A 24,911-nucleotide genomic window follows, 5' to 3' on the forward strand; every position below is an offset into this window, starting at 1 on the left:
TGGGACTGACCGTTACATAATAACGTCCCCACAACCAATGAGACTACATTTAATCACGACACAACAAAAAGAAGTATTAATTTTAATGAATAAATCAAAATTTCTCAAAAATAGCACTTAAAAATATGGTGAATATTAGTTGATGTCGTAATCACTACACTGATTCCATATATTAATGCATAAGACCACTCTCACGGATGTCTCTCTCTGTTTAAGAAGGAATCCCTACTTGGCATTTCTCTGCAAATAGTGGTCCCGAATCAGACAATTCGATGCGGTTCCTGGTACTCCATCACCTCACGTCTTCAGCAGATGCATACCACTAAGCACTATATGATTCGTTTTGTTCGTCTCCCATTCTCACCGCGAATCAGGTTTTCTGACCATCTCCACTTGTTACCCATGATGGTTCTAAGAATGCCCTCGACAGATCCCATTTGTTGGTATTCCTCTCTCAGATCCTCTCCACTGAGCCACTGCCATTCTTTCCTGATGCTCGAGTGTCATTGCTAATGTCTCAACTCCATATATCATCAGTAGCAGCACACATTTCTCAATGTTATAGTGGGCAACAGGTAAATACTTTATACTGAAATGCTAATGTTGGTTAGAGAAGCGATGTGATACTAACCTATTAAATATTCTTAAATGTTTTGTCACTATTTGAATTTCAAGCAGGATATGAGTGTTCCTAAAGCATGTTAATTCTTAGCTAACTTTGTTTGGCAACAAATATATCGAAGAATTTGTTTTACCCAGCAGGTTTACAAGAAATCATGGAGAAGCTCATAATAAAACGATCTAATAATATTGAGTTTAAAATGATTAACTTTCCGTGTAAATGTTTCATATAAAAGCATCAGTTAACCACGGATACTTACGAGAGAAAAGTGCCATGAAATTATAGTCAAAACTATTTACTAATATTACAATAACGATGAAAAAAGTTTTCAATAAATTACAAGAATGCAACCGAAAATAAATTACTGGGCATTTTAATTCGATGCAAAATGGCCACAATCTAAAATGATTGACAAGAAAGTTCGTGAAACAGTTAAATTCGCTGATAAAACTTTGTATTTTGAGTAAAAACAATGTATAATTTCCATTTAAACCATATGAAAAGAATTTTCATTCAAGAACCCTTCTCATATAAAATTATATCGGTAAGTGTTGCCCCCACTCAGTGGCACAGCGGCATATCTACGGAATTACAACGCTAGAATCCTGGTTTCGATACTTGCGGTGGTCAGAGTACAAATAGTCCGTTGTGTAACTTTGTGATTAATTACAAAGAAATAAAAACAGTAAATGTTACTTTTTGTTTTAAGCTTTACGATTGCAATATCCACCATACTTACATAATGTTGTGCACTCGATTCCAGCACTAACACATTTATAACTCCCTCTACATCGATTTTCTACTCTGAAACAACAGAAAATGTTCTATTTTCATCATACAATTACATTTGAAAAATTGGCATTTATCCTGACGGGTAAAATGGAAGGAAAAAGAGCGAGTGGCAGGTAAAAATTCACTTGGTTCAGCGACATTAATATGGATTGGAAATTAGAAACTCGAAATGGAAAGATTGTGCAGGTAACGAGGAACAGGAAACAGAAAAAGAACCACAGTCATTGGCCCTGAGGATTTTGACTGAAAAGAATATAATGTGTTAATCGAGATCAGTTATAAAATATCTGCAAATCTGTCATTTAATATTTAATTGGGAAAAATTATTTTTAAAAAGTTTAATTTCTTCTCAGACTAGGTAGATTGTCCTTTACATATGAAAGTGCACTTCCGTAGGAGTCTTCGATATATTTTTTTTTTTTTACATCTCTAATAAAATACTCTAAGATCTGATTTAGACCATTATTTTCATCACCACCAGTGGATAATAATAAAATACATAATTGAGGTTGATATGAAGAAGATTCTTTGTGTTCAGAAGGATTTGAACTGTTTTCATGAATAGTTAAGAACTTATTTAGGTTTCCGCATAGCCAGGTGGTTAAAGGCGCTCGACTCGTAGTATGAGGGTCGCAGGTTAGAATCTCCATCACACTGAACATGTTTGCCCTTTTAGCCGTGGAAGCGTTATAATGTGACGGCCAATCCCACTATTCGTTGGTAAAAGAGTAGCCTAAAAGTTGACGGTGAGTGATGATGACTAGCTTCTTTCCCTTTAATCTTACACTACTAAATTATGGACGGCTAATGCAGATAGCCCTAGTGTAGCTAGCTTTTCGCGAAATTCAACAATAAACAAACAAAACAGCTTGCGTACTTCATAGATATAATGTGGCATACATGGAAAACATTAATTTCTAAACTAGTGCATTTACGTATAAGAAACGCGAGTTATTTGAAGAAAGAGAGATTCATTTCGGTGTCGTGATTATTAATAGAAATGTTAATTTGAGAGGTTTAGAAGCGAGGAAAAATGTCAGAAGAGTTTTATAACCCATTCACAGTAATTTTGGATTTAAGAGGTTGAAGGTTGGTATCATATCGTATAAACTCAAGTTACCTCCCAATTACCAGTTCAAGCAAAACGTTGGGGTCATTGGCTTGCTCAAAGAATAGACACAAGAAAGATTCGAACCAGCAACCTATTGATTACAAATCTGAAAGTTTTTCAGGCTCCTAGAGAAGATAAAAATACATCAGCCTTTCAAGGCTTCTCATGCTAATGACTGCAATTATCTGGATAATGAATTATTATTTAAAAATACATATTACTGAGATACATACACAGAAAACTAGTAGTAACTAAAGAAATAATAATTACCTAACATATGAATGACCTACAGTAAACCGAAAATCTGATTCACTAACCACTAGGTCACAACGTCCTTTACACAATTCTATTTACAGCTGTGATTATCTTCATTCTAACAAGTGCAGACATACTATTATGGATGTTCAAAAATTGCTACCTGAATAAAACCTGTTTCGAAACTTCCAAGCAAACAAGCATATCGACTTAAACTGGAGCTTCATTGAAGAGCAGAGATAAAAGATGATTATTTAATAAAGTTAATAAGATTAGTTTAATCGCTTATGGGATTTCGTCTGAGCAGTAGCAGTTATATCAGAAGCAGGAAATTAAGTGTTTGGAGTAATGAACTAACTCTTTAATCTCATTTGTAAAGTTATTTTAAAACAAAATTCTCAAAAGTCGTACGGTTAGTTTGGTTTTTGAATTTTGCGCAAACCTACACGAGGATTATCTACGTTAGCCGTCCCTAAGTTGGCAGTGTAAGACTAGAGTGAAGTAAACTAGTCATCACCACCCACCTCCAACTGTTGAACTATTCTTTTTACCAACGAATAGTGGGATTAGCCGTCACATTATAACGTACCCACGGCTAAACGGGCGAGCATGTTTGGTTTGACAGAGACTCGAACCCGTGACCTTAACATTACGAGTTGAACACCCTAACTACCAGCCCATGCCGGGCCCAAACGGTTAGACAGGCAAATCGTTTTACTAAGAGTATGAAGAATAACTGCGCAGGATCAGAAGCGTCATTTGTAGAAGTCACTTCAGCAATATGACCACTCTGCCGGGCTCTCAAAGTGACACTCCTAATTGTAAAGTTATACAAGGCATGAAATATCAGTTTCTGAAAAAGCGACATTTCAGTAAAGCAAAAACTCCTGTAATATAAATTACAGAGTAGAACAATAGTCCGTAACCAGGGCTATTACGAATAACATTGTCAGGGGTATCAGAAGAGACTTTAAGGCAGTCACTCTTGTATAATTACCGTATATCATGAATACGTTTCTGCAGATCAGTGCTTGTTAAGCACAGATATATACTATGGTGATATTAGCATTATTCAGCTGTTAGACTTACCGTCGGCCACTCACTGACATATTGTATCGTTTGGTGAACGTCTTAATTGGTGAAGCGTGATCATAATTAATTATACATTTCATTAGACAATGGTATGATACTTTTTTTTTAAAACTACCTTCTTAAATGTTGCAGGTATAGCGTAATTTTAATTCTATTAAAATTATATGGAGAAACCGCCAGGGGCTGAATTAATAATGTATTGTATTAATTGCATTGTAACTGCCATGTGTCTGAACACAGGTGCTTGCAGTTAACTGCAAAAAGTAACAAAACTTAGAAGTACAGAAGGTAAATTATGATTCCACAGTGTTACGTATCAGAAAAGATTACAGCCCAACGTCCCATCCGAATCATTGTTCGACTGAACCTTCTCGGTGACTCCAACTGTTAGTGTGTGTGTGTTCATAACGCTAAAAATTACGATTTGATGCCCGAAGTGGGCGGGACACACACAGTTTATCGTGTAGCTTTGTACTTAACGATGAAACAATTTAACTGCAATCAGGCTATATTATTTTGTAATTGACACACACCGAGTTTTTTTGACGTTGATGATCCATTTTTAACTTTCTTCCGCTAAAGTTCCACTTCCAGCCCAATAATTTACAAAACGTTCACTTTTTTGTCACAAGTAGAATTATTCCATTCAACATACTTGTTTGTTTGTTTTGGAATTTCGCACAAAGCTACTCGAGGGCTATCTGTGCTAGCCGTCCCTAATTTAGCAGTGTAAGACTAGAGGGAAGGCAGCTAGTCATCACCACCCACCGCCAACTCTTGGGCTACTCTTACCAACAAATAGTGGGATTGACCGTAACATTATAACACCCCCACGGCTGAAAGTGCGAGCATGTTTGGTGCGACCGGGATTCGAACCCGCAACCCTCAGATTACGAGTCAAACGCCTTAACCCACCTGGCCGTCAGTACAGCCATGATAATACTAGGAGGGTATGGTAAATATCGTATTACTTCGGGTTGGTACAAGTTTCCATTAACATTTAGAAACGATGGGGGAGAGCTGTGAACCAGCTTTCCACCTTCTGACAAATATTTAAATACAAAAATCTCAGAATGGCATTTGACCATTCACATGTGGCTATTACAGTTAATACATTAAATTTATTTTTGGTTAGTTGGAACAAATATTTCCAGATATTTTGTTTATAATTCAACAGCAATAATACCCCTCTGGATATTTTTGTAGTTCTTGTAATATTACGTTCCAATTACCTTAAATTATTCTCATGTACAGAGTAAGATGTGCTCTCAGTAATCAATGCCATTACTTCTATAATGGATTTTCCACAGTTCCTGCAACCTCTAATACGTCCTCTCTAATATTAACCTACAAGTTTCTGACATGTGGCAACATTTCAACACAAGGAAGTTTTCATATCTGATATGTCCAAGTATTTTCACTCACCAATTTCTCTTGCTGGGCCTGATAAATATGCCACATGTTCAACACGTGTTTGTATAATTCTGGTAAAACAGTTTACATATGACTCAAATATTTTGTGTTTAAGAAGTATAATATATACTTCATAAAAAGATAGTCAAAAATAAGCCACTGAATATTAGAATATAATAAAAATGCAATTAAAACATTCTAAGCAAAGTTCAACATAGCTAACATACGCATTTTGTTAAAATGACCCAAGTGGCCCACATTCCCATAAAGACCTGATACAAGTTAATAATAACTTCCAGTCACAATAAGCTATAAACTTAGTGAAGCTACAGATAATCCAGCCAATCAGTATAGCTAATTAAATATACTTTTCTTACATTTCCATTAATAAAGATTAGGATGCAATATTTAAATAGTTAGGTACTCTTGATGTTACTAATACATTCAGCTGTAATTTCAATAGTATCTTAAAAGGTTTGACACGCATAGCAGATTTAGGTTAGTTTTTGGTACACATTTTAAGCTAATAATGTAAAAACAATCTTAAAGTGTAATAATAAACAATAAATAAAAAGGTACCGATATTTTATATCCTAACTAGAATAACCAATACTGCTAATTAAAGTAATTGAATCTTAGATATCACAGCACATTATTAGTGCTGTCCATTTATGTTTCAAGTTTTTATATTGTTATTGAACAAAAACTAACTTTCAATCAAAGAAAGAAAACTTTTGTTGAGTAACAATATTATAACCATACAAGTTTGTTTTTTGTTTAGAACAAGACAACTTTATTCAAAAGTGTACAACATATCTAATTATATTTTTCTTTACTGAACACTCACCAAGTTTCTTAATATCACAATTACATTTTAATTTGTGAAGACACTTATTAATGCATTCAATCACAGCCCTATCAATGTAATTAAAACAAATATTTGTCCAAACAATTTTAAATTTCTACATCTACTACTCTCAAAACAGATAGCACAAATAATAAATTATTTTATATTTGTTGTTAAGCCTTATGTTCACCTTTCTACATTTATTCATAATACATCGTCTTTATTTTTATCAATTATTATTACAAACTTGTCAGTGGTTTTATGATCGTGTACGATACATGACAACACAGTCATGGAAGTTCAATAAATATCTGAAACAATATAATGACTAATAATGATATACAATTTTTATAACACAAGATATATCAATGTAAATGCTTTACCAAAATAACAAACAATAAATCCAGACCAATCTCAGTTTCTGAAAAGCTTTCATATAAAACAATCCCAGAAGAAATACTAGGAAGTGAAACCTTTAATTTAATAAAAGTAATAAACTAAATATTTGAGGTTGTCTTCCAGTTGGAATAATTATTTCCCATATTAGTAAGACATTCTACATATACCAACTTTTAAAAGATGGAACTTACTGTAAATTCTTTTTTGTTCAACTTTCTTTACAACTAATCAACTACAAAACGTATGCACATATTTACTTTGGTAGGTAATGCTCTGGGTACATCCAGTAATAGAACATAAATCATTATGACTTTAAAAAATATTGGTCTTAGATATTTAAAAAAAAAATATATGAAAAAACCTTTCTTTGTCCAAATTGTCATTGAAAAGTAGCACAATTTGAAACTATATGCATTTTACTTCAGAATTTTATTATAATAAAACTGATAATGGGTAGACAGCCTGTCTTGCAACACACTTATGTTGCCAGATTTCTGTGAATCATATCTTTTCCAAATACACATGGAAACAGTAAGTTAAACAGTGCTAACAGTCTTTCATTTGTTACTCAAACAGAAGTCTTTTTCACCTTTAAATTTGATTAATGCAAACTTGTACAATACAAAATCCACTATACCAATAAAACTACTTGGTTTATAAAGCAGAAGCCTGAAATAATAACTTAGCATCAAATAAATAACAGTTAAAAATCACTTATAAAAACAAATTTTCCAATATTATTTATTCAAACTATTATGAACTGTCAATATGCCCATTCATGATCTACCAATACATACCCAACAACTCAGCAAACTCTACAGATAAGAGACCTATACACAGTTTATTATGATGTCAGTAGCTTTAAAAGGCATTATTAGTTCTCAACTTCTTGAAACTTACACAGTTGTAGATGCCTATTAAACATTAGTGCAGGCAATCATAAGCCCAACAATTAATTACAAGTATAATGTATTGTTGCAGTTACTTTCAATGCTGGTACCTAAACACTGATGTTCATCCACTTATAAAGTATGCAAACATCTTCTACTATTGCAAATTTTATTTATCAAGTGTTTTAAGGAAATCATTACTTATCTGAATATAGGTTGCCAGGTGTTCTTTAGACACTTGTCTTTACATATACTAAATGTACTCGATGAAAATAGAAACTGATAATAAACAAAAGTTGTTATGAATGATGAGTAAAGATAACAATTAAGGTATAGATCATAAAGACATTTATAGAAAACATGTATAAACACCTATTACACATTAATGCTCTACACATTACAGAAAATAAAATTTTTTCCATCACACTTAACCTAGGCAGAAACACTATTTGTAATATCTTTTTTAATAACAAAGATATTTCGATTACATGTAGCTAATTCTTTATTAAACAAGGTTATATGTATTGCACTTGTCCCTTGGAGAGAGGGATATATTAAACCTAACCAGATATTTTTTGAAGATACAAGTTTAGTTAAAGCTGTATCACACCTAGATATATTATTTAAACATTAAAGTTTAATTAAAGTATATAGAATAAATGAAGTAGAATAATTTATTAAAATATAACAGCTCCAGAACAGGTCTACAACTAACAAACATATAAAATGCAAGGTAAAACTTGAAACAGTTTCTAATGAAATACATTTTCTTTCACTCAACACTGAATTTTATTAGTTATTTTCAACTCGAACCACAGAACATTCAACATCTTACTTGTAAGAAAATGATTCAGCTAAGAATAAAACTCAAGCAATAGCATGCAAAACCTGTGTAGTATAAACAGTAAAATCTAGCATTTATTTTATATATACTTGGGTTAATGATTAAAGATACATGAAAAAGAGATACTTTCATTTATAAGGATGATGTTTTGCTTGCTACATTTATCACAATCACTTGACCATACCATGTTTGTTTATCATAAATATAAAATATGTTTTTTTAATTCTACAGCCAATCAAGTTATTGTTTCTCGAAATCAAACTGTAAAGCAATTTTATAAAATAGTCACACGGAAGTTTCTCATCTTCCAATTTGATTAAAGTTGGATCCACTATACAAATGAAATAGTATCCAGGTTATAAAGTAGAAAGAAACTTAGTATCAAGTAAATAAAGGTGTGTAAAATGTACAAGATTAAACAGCAGTAACTTTCTTTCATATCAAACTGTTATCCTAACACAGTAGAACCCATGCCAAAAGATGTGCATTTTCACTTTTTATATACATATTACAGGCAAACAAAAAGGAAGCAATAACATGGAATTTGTTTGATTTTTTTACAATTTATTGCACACTTGTGTAAAAAACGTTTCTGTTCCTTACAACATTCCAAGTATAAAATTGCAAGGCATAAGGTGCATCATCTGAAGATAAAAGTTACAATTAATCTTCTGATGATGTTGAATAAACATTTTTTGAAAAAGCTGATTATGAACAACATTGTGTGAAGTATGGTAGTGCTGATACAGATTACATTTTAAAAACACCAGGCTTAATCAGTTTCAGATAAATTTCAGTTATATCCAAAAGTATTATGTTCTTTATTTGTTAAGTATAACAGCATTTTACAATAACTTATGACTTTTAAACTGTGCCTAATCTAAATACTAAATTGTATACCTCAGTCACAAAATACATCTCTATTATGAGCTACACATGCTTATCCTACATTAATTCAATTCATGTTGTGTGTTGTCTGAACTCCTCGCACAACTTGTGGACCTAACAGGACCAAGCTTGATACGTGGATTTGAGATAGCTGTAGCTAGTTCCCTTACAAAGTGTCAAAGAAGGTCACTCAGGAATGAGTGGGCTCTAAAAGTAGGATTTTAGAGTACAACATCAGATTTTGTGTTCTAGCCCTCTTGGAATCCAGAGGGTACAATGTCTGGAACTGAGATCAAACTCCTATTCATAAACTAGTAGAACCAAACATATCACACATGCCCAGGTACTGCAGATGATTATCCTAATAAGGTCTATCCCAAATACAGACAAAAGTATATTTATAATTATGAGCTGATAAATGTCTGATAAAATTGAAATTCAAAATTTTGCCCCTTTTGATCAAAATGTGTCTACAAACCATACTTTGACTTTTTTTTTTTTTTAAGAAACAGCTAATATTTCCAAAATTAATTCTACAAATTTTGTTTGAATTTCATAAAATAATTTGAACTATATCCAGTTTTGCAAGCTTTAGCTAAAGCACACACAAACCATTAAAAAATTATTCCTACAATTCTCTAAGTATGTCAGTTCTAAAGCAACAGAATAAATTTTCCTATACTTACTGATAACTGAAGTCATGTTTTAACTTATTTGTTGACCATAATAAAATTCCAGCTGATTATTCAAGAAAAAAACATTTTTAGCAAAACATTACTTGCATTTGTTTTCTCATCTTACAAAACTACTTCAGAATGAATGTACATTGTGGTGAAATATTTATAATTCTAGTTCTATACTGAAACAAAAATTACTTCCATCCACTTTTATTTTCTGGCATGGAAATTTTTGTACTGCTATTTTTGGCATAGAAGACAAAAGTGTTACATAAAAACTAACACAATAATTAAACAGTGCCTGGCATTCAAAAGACGACTTAGAAAGTGTATAATTCTGGGGTGTTAAAGTATGTTCTCCACATGGATTTTTCTTTTTTTTACTCCCTTCCCCTAGAAGTTGAGAAGATAACTAATTTTGGTAAATTGAATTTACAAATTGGTAAGGAAAATCAGTAATGATTAGATTTGATAAATTCGAAAATCTTCATTGCTTTTACTTCCATTTTTTGGTAAAGTTTTTCTAAATGTTTTCTTTGATGCATTATTAACCAAATTAAAAATCAGTGAATCTTCACTTGGTACTTAAGCATGATTTATGTTGTTTGTTGTAATGATTAGAATTATACCACGTCTATCTTGTACTAAAAACGTAAATTAAACATTGTTATAATTAATTTGCAATTAATAATAAAAAAAATACTACTATTCCATCTCAGTATGGTTTACCATATCAATTTTTCACGTTTCAAATTTTACAGTATTCATATATTACAATATATTATCCATCATAACAGCAAGGCAAGAATATATTTGATACACATGAAATATCAATTACAAGCAAATTATAACACTTGTTTCAACAAAAATTAACCATTACATTAACCAAATAACTTCAAAAACTTGTTTCTACATTTTCTATGTAATTAGTCAATATAGCCCAAAGTAACAGTAAAAATATGAAATTACAACACAATTTAATAAGTAAATTGCAACTGAAAACTGACATCTTGAAAATTATATTTCTTAGAAAAACTTAGTTCAGGAAAAAAGACAAAACTATCTTGATAAATCTACAGCATTCACTTTAACACTTATTTTGAATACCACAGAACTTTCCTGTTAAAACATTCAAAACCACTGTGTTATATATTAACATATTAAATATTTAAAACTGAAAAAGGACAAAGAACTTTGTTTACAGAATCCATTTAACTTTTATAAATAATTTGCAATCTTTTTTTATCAGTAGTCAGTTATCATGCATTCCATTTAAAGAGCTTCACTACACAGTTTACATAAAAATAAGCTATGGTGACAGTTTTTACAGAGAAAACGAAGCAGTTCAAGGTAAACAAAAGCATCTGTTTTGCTTTATTGACCTCACTCAAACCTCCATCAGGTCTTTTCTGAACCTCAAGCAAAATAAAGTAAGTTTATTACAGTGATTTATAGTTTATATGTCTAGATAGAAAAGTTTATATAAATGAAAATTAAATATTTCTTTGGATTTCCTTTTAAACTTTTAATTTCATGTAGTATATAGTTCTACTGCACTACTAGTTAACTATCAAACTTAAACGTTTTGATTAATAATGAATAAAAGCAACTATATGTTCCCTTTGAATCTGTTTAGTACATGACATGTTCTAGATTTCAGGTAATCAATCACTAAGATTTTCTTTTATTGAATAACAATCTGTCTCCACTGAACCTGTTAGGAAAAATATCAGTTCTAGAGTCTAAGTAATCCACCAGCTAACTAACCATAATGATGTGTTTTTATACAAAAAGTAAATGTTTCCATCACACTTGCTAAGTAATCATCAGTTCTAATGCTAATAATGTGAAAATTGATTCAAAAGATGTTTCATACTTAAACATAAAATCTTCAAAAAGTCTGCTACCTAACCACCAATTCTAGATCTCAGGTTAACCACAAGGTAACTGATTGCTTGGATGGATTTTCCTATAAAACATTTCATGTCTGGGACTCTGTCTTTAAACACCAGATCCGTGGTTCTGTTAATCATCAGGTAATGAAATTTCAGCAAGATGCTCATTTGAGCATGAAGAGAAAGGTCTCCAACAATTTTGTTTGTTAATCATCAGTTCTAGAGATCAGGTTAAACATGGTAACTAATTGCTAAGATGGTCTTTCATACTTGAATATAACAGAATACATGACTCCACCAAGTCTGTTGGCTAACCACCGGTTTTTTATGACAGCTGCTTTGATAACTTCACATGTAAACTTAGTGTTCAGGTTGGTATGAATTGCACGACCCATGCCTTCCAACAAAATCAGATCTGTGCCAAGACGATTCATCTCTTCAGCTACCTTCACATTCAGACGACTGGCATGTTGGAAAGACAGTAAAAAAAACAATAAACCTAGGTAAGTGAGTTAGATAACTGAATGTGTATTACAAGATTATAATTAAAACATAATGATAAGTACACAAAGTGTTGTATTCATAAGCATTCAATTATTTCAATTCTTTATACATAGATGTATGATTTATCATCTTATCAAAATGAAATTTAAAATTTTAAAGGACAAGTGTATCTATATTAGATATTTTAACACAATCATTTGAACAGGAATTAGTATAATCTTTCCGTTACTTGCATAATTTTCAGTATTCCTTTTTTTATATGAACACCACATGATTTTGTTTAACAAGTTATTGCATGTAATTAGTTTTTACTAATTTTCAAAATGTACTTCTACAATTCCAGTAATACATTTCTTGTATCAAAATAACTACCTATCCTCAATTATTGTTAACAGTAGTTCATTAAAGGTTATTTTACAGCCAGGCAATCCTAAGTTTTCATAATAGCATTTAATATTACTTACCTCACTTATTTAAAACTATATAAAAAAAATGTATTCATATTAATATTGTAAAAAGCTTGTATGTCAAAGACTTCAAGCTTACAGAGAGAAAACTTAGAAATTTAAAGAGAAATTTTTTTCATGAAACACAAGTTTTAGTGTTTTATGGCACAAAGCAGCTAGGATATGTGCATCAGTATGAAGGCAATGTCCAGACGTGTGATACAAGTTTTTTTTTTTTTTTTTAAATAGGTGTGGGTTATTTTTAGACCATTTACCTTATTGGATCATTAATTTGCTTTGCAATACTACCAGTTGATTTTTTGAGCTTTAGGCCTACCAACTGCCAGAGTCATTAAGGTTAACATATTGAGACTCCTCACTATTACTAAAAACGTGTGTAACACTTGATTGATTGTTGTGTTGCCATGCAGCTTAAAGGGAACACTGATCATTATTACAATGAAACCTAATGCAGTGATAAAGTTACTCCTAAATTCAATTTTCTGGCATCATTTTCATATCCATAAGGTCTGCACAAACCAAATGGCAAGGAAAATGCTATATACAAAAATTTTTTGCATAAGCAAGTACAATTATTATAAATGTCATTTCAGCATGTTTGTCTGCTTTAATTATTAGAAAATTTGATATAGATTATGATTCTATTTGAATACAGACTTTTTATATTTCCAAAAAAATAAATAACCAACTGAATCTACTACTTAAAGTAAAACTATGCTAGAATTTCTTCATTTATTTCAATACCAAATTCACACTACTGAGTGTTTGAACTACTTTTAATTGAAGAATCATACAATATTCCATGATGTATCAAAATAATAGAGGTTAAAAGATGGGGTCAAATGTAAAAAAAAAAAAAATCTATGTGAAGATAATGATGCAAAATATAGGTGTGTACCTAAATAAATAACTATAAATTAATATTATTTAACTCATCTTTAATGTTTTTTTCACTAAATTAATCAGAAATATATTGATATAAAATCATGATCAAATAAAAGAAAACTTAAAAAATAAAAATAACTTTTTTATCCTAAAGCATTAAATAAAATGAGTGTACAATAACTATTACATGTGTAATAACAAATACTATCAGAAAACTAATGTACGTGTGTTTAAAAATGTATCTATACTTCATACTTGTGTTGTGATATGGTACTAGTACTAAGCATTATTTTAGTATACATTGAGTATTAATCTTTAAATTATTTTACAATTTTTTTTTTTTTTACTGTCAAAGTAGAAGGACTGTTTACCATATATTTTACAAACCTTAAGTCTAAGCATGGTGATCCTTGACCTGAATCCACCACCACAAGTGAACCTTCAGTAAAGGCTTGCTGGATATCATTACATATTGCACCAATTCTTGGTATAAGAACATTTAGTTCTTGAACTGTTACATCATTCAGAGCTGGTTTGGAATTGGCACACAGAATAATCTAAATAGAAATCATTTAATGAATAGCCTCATACCTGCCTGCCACTCAATTCACTTGGAAAATTAAGAATATAACAGTTTACTGTTTTCGAATATATACTTACATTTACATGTCTTTAAAGCTATAGTTCTCATCCATAAAATGAACTGCTATTAATCAAACATGTAGCAACATATCAAGCTTCCTCAATTCATACTGTTGATACAACTGTGAGAAATTTTGACAATTCACAAAAGTAAATTAAACTGGTAAAATAGATAAAATGAAATTTATTTTACCATGTCTCAGGTTTATGATGTTAAATGTTTTGTAAATTTGAAAAACAAAACTCATTCTCATTGGCCCCTGAATAAATTAGTTAAATGCTAGCTAAAACTAAAGATGAAATCAATCTAATGGAGAAAACAAGTATTCATGAAATTTAATGTGGTTGTGAATACATTTGTCAAATTGAAAGAAATTTAAAATAAAGGAACATAAGAACACTGTGTGTGTGTGTGTGTGTGTGTGTGTGTGTGTGTGTGTGTGTGTGTGTGTGTGTATTAAAATAAAGAACTAGTAAGGAAAGAAATTATGAAAAAGAATTATTACACAAAAGTCGCACATTTATTGTGTTGAAACTGATTTTGCAATAGAGTATACTCACATGTTGATAGTTTTACAGGGATTGTAATCTAATCACAACAAACAATAGAATAAATAGAATTGAAGATTGTGTTCCTTAAATATGATCTTCCTTGTGAAAGCCTGTCACAGAGCAAAATGATATAATACATGTAAAACATTTACAGTAAACCATTAATGAGATCTGCATATATTTGAGATTTACACCATAACCAATGGTGTCCGTGATCTATATAAAATGGACAGCACCTTGACTGCTGATAAGTAACAAGCACATTTCAATACATCACATCATTCTTTTAAAAATACGACTCAAGACTAGAATTTACCCTCTATTAATAAGGCTTGACCCATGATGTGCGAGAATTATTGAAGCTGTACAGGCTCAGGTAGAAAGTGAGAAAACCAGAAAGTGAACAAAGTATACAACGAAAAGCTGCACAGCAGCATGAAAACAAAGTGTAACTTGAAAGTAAAGGTCTCACAGTATATTAGCACATTTTACTATATATTTTTATTTTATATTTGCTCCGATTACATTTTGTACCAATAATAGTTATCTAATTTTTATTACTGATTTTACTCATATGTGTATCACTTGTACTTCCATAAGTATTTCCATTACTGAATATATACAGGTGTTTGTGTTTCATTGAAAGGAACACACAGAGGGCTTTTTAATGCATAAATACTGTCAACCATTATAGCTCTTAAGCAACAAATTTTACTACAGCTGCAACAGTCCCTCTGTTGCAACCAAGGATTACTTTACCGATTCTGGTCTGGTGTCTGCTCTTTTGTCATTCTAGCATCTTTCTAGAGAACTTCCCAATTTTCCTACACAGTTTGAAGCATGAAATTAATAATGGTGACATCAAAAATTACTTGGAAGCAAAACTGTTTACAAGTTTTGCTAGTCTTAAGTATTAGTTCTAGAAATGTGTGTAGAGTTTTAAGATATCCTTTACCTATTATAAAATAAGATTATATATTTAGCATTTTACTTTATCATATCCATAGATCTGATATAACCAAGAGAAATTAAATTAATTTTCTGGATACTTTGTTTTGTCTTTAAAATCAGAAGCATTATCACTGATTTTTTACCTTAGTACCTCTTCTAATCAGCTCCCGTGCAAATGGCATTACACCCAAAACAACATCCATCCCACTGTTATCCACAAAGATGGCAGCACATTTATGTGAATGGTTCCGAAGCCTATCAATCCATTGGTCTAAGTTGTCACAAAGCCATGGTCTAGCTAAGAAACAACAAAACAAATTTATGATTATAATGAAAAAAATCTTCAAGTAAGACTGCTTCAAGTATGCTAATGAAAATCACAATATACACGTTTTAGAGGTGCATACGAGAACTAAACAACAACTAGAGTAACAGTTCATAAAAAGGATTTTATTCTCACCCATCACTTAAGCACCACGATATAAATATTACAGGAGCATCTTTTTAACAAAACAAAAATAACAAAAAAGCTAATGTATCAAACTTAAAACGTAAGTAATAACAATATGCAAGTACTACTAGTAAGAGATGAATATCAAATATACTCATATAATAATAATAATAATAATAATACCATGACAAAGCAAAAAAAATCCTCAATAAAAAAAGCATGCTTGTACACTAATCTGTTGCAATTTCAGTTTCTTTTATTACACTAATTAGTGTTAAATTTTATTAAAATAAGTCATATCATAAGACAAAACAATGTGTCTTTTATTCTAATATTACTTATTTTTAATACACAAAAATATGCTTAAGCAAAACTGTTTAGTAGATAATTTTAAAAGGATCGTTCTTCTAGCCCATGAAGTAAGTTAAACAGTTTTGAACTTTAATGTTCATTGAGTACCTCCGAGTTACCACACTACAAGTACTTTAACACCCATATGCTGCGTACCAATAACAATTCAGGTACACAACTAAGAGTTACAAAATATATAAAAAATTTATGAATGTATATGTAATTAAAACTGATAATAAATACCTGCCTTGTAGTTTTCCAAGTGCTTCTTCAAAACCAAAATTACTGACTTCTAATAACGTAGCTACTTCTTTAGCTCCCCAGTCAAAAACATTTCCTGCTAAAAGTCCTACCACCAGTGCTTCTTGGCGCTCCTCCCATGTCATTTCATCTAGTTCTTTTAACTTCTGGCTGAGTACCTTTAATGCTTGTTCATTCTCAATTCTCTTTTGCTAATTGATAAGATATGACAGAAAAAAGAACTCAGAGGATAAGACTTTGAAGCTTAAACAATTTGTTTTTAAGTGCCTCATGAGCTCAGCATTTCATTCATATACATTTTGCAAGATTTGCTTTTTCCGCTTAAACTAACAATTTGACATTAAGACCAGTCCTGGATAAAGTAATCCATAGAAGTGCTACTTCAGACCTTATTCTGGTACACTATGGCAGACTTTGGATAACTTTTGACAATAAATAAATAATCTTAACAGAAGACTATCTCCTAGCACATAAAATTGAATGAAGCATTAAGTATTTGTGTGCGTGCGTGCGTGCGTACATTTTGCATAGAACTCGTTAAGTTTTCTTTTAGGATCTATAGATACCACACATGAAAGAATCAAATAAATAAATAATCCTATTCTTAAATGAACAAGTACACACTATTAGTGAACAAACTGTAAAACTGTTCTGTATAAATTTATATTTTTTTGCTTTGTTACACCCAAAATGCACGGAGTTATTATTATTTACACTCTTGTAGTACACACCTACAGCAAAGCATGATCAGCACATTAGTTTTGCTACAGTAACAGCAGATAAAATACTAAAAAAATGTTTTCCAAACAAACATTTTCCATGTCACTTGTATTTGAACATTTTTTTAGCTTTAGTTTTTCCCATTTCATTACCTTTTAATTTTTGTTTTGGGCATTTTATTACAATAAAAATAACACTGGTAGATTATCTGTATTAATTTCAACTAATATTGAAATAACAGAATGCATTATGGCAGTTTTTTGGGACTTGAGCACTGATTGAGAACCAAATGACTGTGATAAGCTGTGGTACTGTAATTCTCTTTAGTGAAAACCACTATTGTGCCAGACTTGAAGTACATGTTAACATTACTAATAATTTTAACATGATAATTTGTGAATTAAGACAGTTATTTAAAATGTAAGAACCAAGATATAATAAAGTACAAATATGATTAAAAATAAAATAACTTAAGTATCATGATAAATGGAATAAATGTTGCCTAAATTGTATGTCTTAATTAATTTTACTGAAAAATAAATAAAATCTAGAGATTTCAAATTTACTTACAAACTGAATTTTATTTGTCTGTTGTTTTTTTAAATTTTGTGCAAAGCTACTCAAGGCCTATTTGCAGTAACCATCCCTAATTTATTGATGATAGACTAGAGAGAATACAAGCACCCTCATCATCAACTCTTGGACTACTCTTCAACTACCAAATTGTAGATTGTCATATTATAATACCACCACTTCTGAAAAGACAAGCATGTTCATTAACAGAAATTTGAAACTAGGGCTTGCAGGCTGCGAGTCGAATGCCCCAACCACCAGATCATGCAAAGCATTGTTTGATTTCAAACAATACTTATCTTTCCTTGACAGATAGTTTAGGCACAGTATTCACACTAAGCTGACTGAGAAATGGGTGACAACTGCCTATTAGAGAAACTTAAAAATAAAATGGTGACTATAATCTACTTATGCAGCTCAAATATAATGGATGATGTTTGAAAGTCTTTCTGCCTTTCATCTTTGGGTTAATTTGTACAAGCCACTGCAAAACTTGTATAGTATCCAGATAGAATAAGGTTGTATTTCAACTGGTTTCTTTCTGCTGCTAATTAGTGGAGTGCTGGATGTGGATTCAACCAGTAGTAACCACACATTGCAGATTTATAGGCCCAAGTTTCTGTTTAAAGAAAGTTTTATTATATTGACATAAAAAGATTATTTTAATTATTTTCCAAAATTTGTCTCAGTTCATATTTCTAGTTTTTTTCCAAGTCTATTTTGTGACCAGTTGACACAGTATGTCCTGCAGTAGCTGAGTTACAAGATTTGTCTTGTGCTGTCGTGTCTTTTTACATTTGTTCCAAGTTGTCTTCCCGTTTCTCCAATGCTGGTTTTATTACAGTAACATGATATTTCATAGATTATAGTTTTATATTTCTTGTAAATAGGTTTCTAAGTAGTTTTAATCAGGGTAGATCTTACTGTTTTGCAAGATTTCTAAAATACATCTATTTTCACATTCTTGGCTACAAGTTATAGTTTAACCTGAAGATGATCTAGGATCAAAACGTTATTCTCTACTTTATTTTAATTAATATTTTAATATCCATACCAGCCACACATATACATCATGTGTATAGTGTTTTAATTCTTTTGTTCCCCACAATAAACAAACACTGAAACCTGGTGATAAAGACTGCAGTAATAGTCAGTAGAAGTAAAGCAAAACCATGCAAGACATGAAAGAGAGGTAATATAATAATAATCTCAAAAGATGAGAGTTTCTCTGCAAATCACCTGCTATAAAATGACAAAATACCAATTATAAAATGTTTAAGTTATAGCTGTTAAAGTAAAGAATTATTATTTTCACTGAAGTTTCAAAATATGATTTGCAGATGTGTACTCAACACACGAAAGGTGTTCTGCAATCCAGACAAGTTTAAACAAGTAACACGAGACTTCTTAACTATTTACCCTTGTATTTTTTGCTGCACGTGACAAAGTTTATTAAACTACCTTTTGTTTGTGTTATTGTAATGACAAAATCCAGACTAATAATCCATATTTTAATAGTATGTTTTAAATTCTTAATTCTACAAAACAATATTTTAATAAATCATGAATTTCCCCCTAGTGTGACACACAACATTTTCTCTTAGCATGTCACCATCCCTATTTTATCTACCACCCCTTAAAAAAGTATGAAATTAAACTTAATTTACTCTCTATAAAATAGTCGTTGCTCAAATAAACCACATTTATTATAGCATTCAACTTTGTTTGATTACAAAGCTATCTACTAGAAAACCTCCTGCCATATCCATCTGTCGAATCTTCTCTTTCATAATTTGTCAATAGTTCACTCTTACATTTAATTATACATCACCTGTAACCAAGAAATGACATGTTGTATAATATTATGTTCTGAATGGTTAAATGTCAATTTCACTCACAGTACAAACAGCTTTCCCACGAGAAGGTCAACAGCTAGCTTGGATAAATTTGTAATAACTGTTGTTGCAGAGTTAGAAAGCTAGAAATTTTTTATTTCTTGTTTTTCATGTTTATTCTTCATGCATAATAATATAAACAACTAAAATGTAAAAATAAGGATATTTTTTAACTTAGTTAAGATTACATAAAGTCAAATAAATAAAAATAAAATAATGTTTCATGAGGCATAAATGTGAGCTGCTTATATTAGCTGTAGTAGCACGTGGATAATATTATTTAAGAGCATAACACGAGCTGCAAATTCCAAGTGATTTACAACTTATAAGCATACAAACTGTAGTTAGTCATGGTTCAAACAGCAATAAAACAATAAAATTAATCATAAATAGATATATACTGTTACAAACTTAGAGATAATTAGGATAAATGTGGTTTTATATTACAATATGAAGTTAGCATAAAAAGAAAAAAAAGGTAATTTAGATTTATTTCAATAGTTTTTTTGGTGGTTACAAGACAGGTCAGAGTGACCACTCCCAATCTGAATTAGGTTAGAGAAAATAGTAAACTATCAAGTTTTACTAAAAAAAAAACGTTTGAAATGTATTTAGGAGGTCTTGGAAGTTTGAGGTATCTGAGATAGGAAAAGTATTTTTAATTCTAACATAAAAATTGCTTTGTGCACACTATTCAAAACAAATACTCAATATAGTTATGGACAAATCTTTATTTTATTAGAAATGCTTCACTAAAAATATTTTTCATATACTAAAGACTTGTAATATTAAGTGAAATACTGCCAAATTTTGTAAACATTACACACTATATTAAAAGTTAGAAGAATTAAAAACTTACAAGAACTTTAAATGAGTACAAAAAAGTCATGTGGTCAGTCATATAGACTGACCCTATGTTGAAAGAGTTAAAACATTGCTTATTTTGTTGAATTTTGTACAACAGTATTTAAAGGTTATCTACATTAGCAGTTTCTAAATTTAAAGTGATAAATTGAGAGAAAGAAATGATTGAATACCACTCATTACTCCAAAATGTAAAATGTGTATTTTAATTCTGGTTGTAAATGGACATGATTCACAAAAACCTCAGGTTTACAGATAGACAAGTTAATAACTCAGCAATGTGTAGTTCTCTCAGAAAGGAATTTTTACATCAATCCAGAACAGAAAAATCAAATGATCTTAATTATGAAAGCTTGGGTATTAATAATTTTAATCTGGATAGGTCTCATCAGTTAATAAAAATACAAAGGAGAAAAACATTTACAGGCTGTGAAAAATGGTACAAAGGAGAAGAAATATTAAAATTTAGAAAAAAAATGTAAACTAATAAATTTCTCATGTGCTAATTACTGGTGCTATTGTGCTGTGCAAACTTTCAATTTGTGGAGACTTTTCTTTATAAAATTACCACAGGTAAGTGATAAAGGGATAGTAGAAATAAGTAGAGGGTTATGATTATTTCTGATAAAGTGTTTCCTTTTACTATAACAGTTATCACTTCTTGTAATATAGAAGTAATAATTGTATTTTAGGTTTTAGCTTATGATACATGTTGAATATTACAGCTGTTCAAATTATGGTAAACATTTTTACAAATAGGTATGCATTACTATCTGACAAACAGTTTAAAAAATAACTGCAAATTTACTTCAGAAACAGACACAAAAATTCTTAATTTTCACTTAAATATTTTTTTTTTTTTACACATTTTGGTTTAGGAGTTTTAATTTTGATAATCATTAAAGATAAGAACAAAAAATATATAAAACTACTTACCTGTAAATAAGGGTCTGGGAAGTTAAATTCATTCAAGCAGTGTTCTCTCATATCAAGCAAACTACGCACTGTCAGAGAGCCATAAGCACTAAAGAAAGCAAGAGAGAATAAACTTTTACCCAAAATGAAAATTTATAAATATTAACACTTCCAATGAATATAATACTGATTATGGATTTCACAAAAAAAAATTTAGTAATATAAAAAAAGATTTTTAAAATTAAATTTACTAATTAAGAAAGGATATAGTTTCCTCACTAACCTAGTATTACTTTCGTATAGATATAATGGAAGAATAAATTTAGAAATGGCACTACAAGCAAATTACTTTTTTTACTTTGAACACTAAGAAAAGTGGGATTTATTATTACTACTACTTTTCTTTGTTTTAGTAGCAAGGTAAAAGTATACTGACAATTACAAAACTTTTTTCTAAGTGACATATGTTAACAAAGGAACAGGTTATTAATGTATTCTAGTAGAATCCCAGCTTTTAAACTTACAAACATTGTATACCATTCAGGTATCAAGTGATAACACCCACATCAAATTTAACAAGTACAAGAAAAAATATTATTCTATTCCCTCAATTTGTTACACAGTTGTATATTATTATTAGGTTGAGAAATAATTCGCGAGCGTTTTTAAATAATTTCATTCAAGCATTACATGCAAGACTATACAATACTTCAATGCATGAACACATTACACCCAAAACATTTATTCTGATACTTTATTTCATGTAATACCTAGGTATATAGTATGAATTGTTTTAAACGAAATTGCAAGAAATTAAATGCGAAAAGCAGATGGTGTCGAAAATGCTTGATTTTGTCCACTTGACATTCCATTTAATGAGCTGAAAATGAAAGCAAAAATTAAAGACATATGAAAATCAAACACACCATCTATTAGAGCAAAAAATTATCTACCAAATGACATGAAATATTTTGCGAAAGCATTTCATTTATGAATATATTTTTTTAACTTGAAAAAAACGCTCACGAATTATTCCTCAACCCAATAGAACTAACTTATCATTATATAATATTTAGAGAATATTCAAAATATTTTCTCTGTGGACTACATTAACTTCCATTTTTGTGCAGTCTGATAACTCTTCAATAAGCAATGAAAATATAATTTTAAAAGATTCAACCCATTCCAAATTATAAGCTTATAGTTGCTAAGAAACTTAAAAATATGTTTTAAGTCAGATTTTCATCCGAGTTTTCCTTATATTTCGGTGGTTTTATCATTACGGCCCTTCAAATGTCATCTTTTTATGATACTACAGTATGTGGTCTAAAGAAATACTAACAGACCTCAACTAAGAAAATACCTAGAGGTAATGGCTAAAAATAATTGGATAAAAAAAGACTTATCAAACTCAATATAAACAAATAGTGGATTTTAACTGTAATATATTATTTGCCAACATTTTGGTTACACAAGTATTCCACTTAGATGAACAAAGGATTCTAATACACAGTTTGGATACTTATGAATAAACCACTAATTTTCTTTTCAATTTTGTTAATGTTTTTCCATTAAATTATATGTTTTTAAAGGTTACAGGAAGTTGCTTCAACAACAAGAATTAGATCTATTTAATAAGTCACAGCAATTTTTTTTTAAATTAATACTACTGTTAAGTTTCAAAAATACATTAATTAATAAAATCAGAGCTTTCCTCCTTTAAAAGTTGCTGTTACAGTATTTGGGCCTGCAGTTTCAAGTAACACACTTGAAGATGAATCAGTACTATGGGCCAAAACATTGTAATTATTATAATGAGAAATTTCTTATAGGTATTGTTATTGTATTTTTGAATTTATTATTCAACTTAGTATGATCCACACTAACTACATTAAATTTATCATATTCAAAAAACACAGATAATTTATTATTTATATAAACCAAACTATTCAACCTATACAAAAGCTAGTGTATGTCACACTTGATTTCTCAAAATAGGTGTCATAAAACAGAAAATGCATATATCCAGATAGAATAGCTCAATTACTGCCCATCACAATATTAGTGTGGCGGTGAAAGGGGGTTGGAGGGTAGAGGTGTCATGAAACCTTAAGAGTAGTAAGTACAATACACGTAAAGTTATAGTGTGAGATCTAGCCTAGAGCCAAATGCATAAATTTATCACAAAAGTAAAAATACTGATTCCATTTTAAACTTAAATTGTTTCTGTATTAAGCTATTTTCTATTATATTACCAAAGTTTTTAATAAAAAAAATCAAACCTCTTTAATAAACAGACTAAAATCAACAAATATTTTTCCAGTTTTATTGTCTATATATTTCATTTTATACTGTTAGCACATAATCAAACGATATTATTCTTTTATTGCTAAACAACGACATAAAAGCCATTGTTTGAACATATTGTATAAAAAACAGTGTGTTTTAGTAATACTAAGTTATAAATCTGATTTTTACCAATAATTATTCTATTAATATACCACAAATTCATTTCATGAATGATCTTAATTTTAATTGGCTCACAGAGGAATTTACTGACATCTGACTGCCCCAACTTCACTTTTCTGCCTCTTCATTGGTCAAGCTTGATTTTGCAAAAATTTATTTCAGTTAACTATGAAATGTGAGGTATGGGGTTTTCTATGGATTGGGATGGTAGGATATTCCCCATCATTGTTGATGGAGTATACACTAGTTTATTAAATACAAATTAACCTTAACTAAGAATATCAACAAAATCATAATACTTAGCCTGATAAATGTAATGGTAGTGCTAATTTAAAAGTTGAGTTCTTAACATCACCAATCAATTTGTCAGTTTTTACAATTTTTCTTTATCATCTATAGTTGGTAGGAGCAATTATTTCAAATATCAATGAATATCAAACATGAAACTATCTGATCAAATTTCAAGATAAAAGGAGGTAATTTGCATCAAACTTTGGAAAGTTTCACAACCTGAATAAAAACAGAAATATTATAATCACATTACATGAACTTTTAACAGCAAAATAGAGATACTATTTAGAAAGTTTTAATTAGGTTTAACATATCTGTAAGAGAATTTCTCTAAATTTCTGAAGAAACTTCAGCTCTTCTGTTAACCAGTGATAAACCATAAATCAAGAAATTCC

At 30.2% G+C, this 24,911-nt stretch overlaps 1 protein-coding gene across 3 annotated transcripts in view; it reads right to left on the reverse strand.

The window, feature by feature from the left end:
• Positions 1-10,539: 10,539 nt before the first annotated feature.
• LOC143240889 (4'-phosphopantetheine phosphatase) overlaps positions 10,540-24,911 on the reverse strand; it is a 60,503-nt gene continuing 46,131 nt past the window's right edge. For 2 of the 3 annotated variants that reach the window (XM_076484117.1, XM_076484118.1), the window contains exons 13-17: positions 21,778-21,865; positions 16,776-16,980; positions 15,870-16,024; positions 13,969-14,138; positions 10,540-12,187 (exon numbers count right to left, since the gene is read on the reverse strand). In XM_076484117.1, coding sequence (XP_076340232.1) covers positions 11,977-12,187; positions 13,969-14,138; positions 15,870-16,024; positions 16,776-16,980; positions 21,778-21,865 — 829 coding nt within the window. In that variant the 3' untranslated portion in view covers positions 10,540-11,976. Of the gene's footprint in view, positions 12,188-13,968; positions 14,139-15,869; positions 16,025-16,771; positions 16,981-21,777; positions 21,866-24,911 lie in introns of all 3 variants that reach the window. The other variant, XM_076484119.1, reaches the window with a different exon arrangement.

Source organism: Tachypleus tridentatus, chromosome 13 (assembly GCF_004210375.1).
Source record: "Tachypleus tridentatus isolate NWPU-2018 chromosome 13, ASM421037v1, whole genome shotgun sequence".
Lineage (NCBI taxonomy): Eukaryota > Metazoa > Arthropoda > Merostomata > Xiphosura > Limulidae > Tachypleus > Tachypleus tridentatus.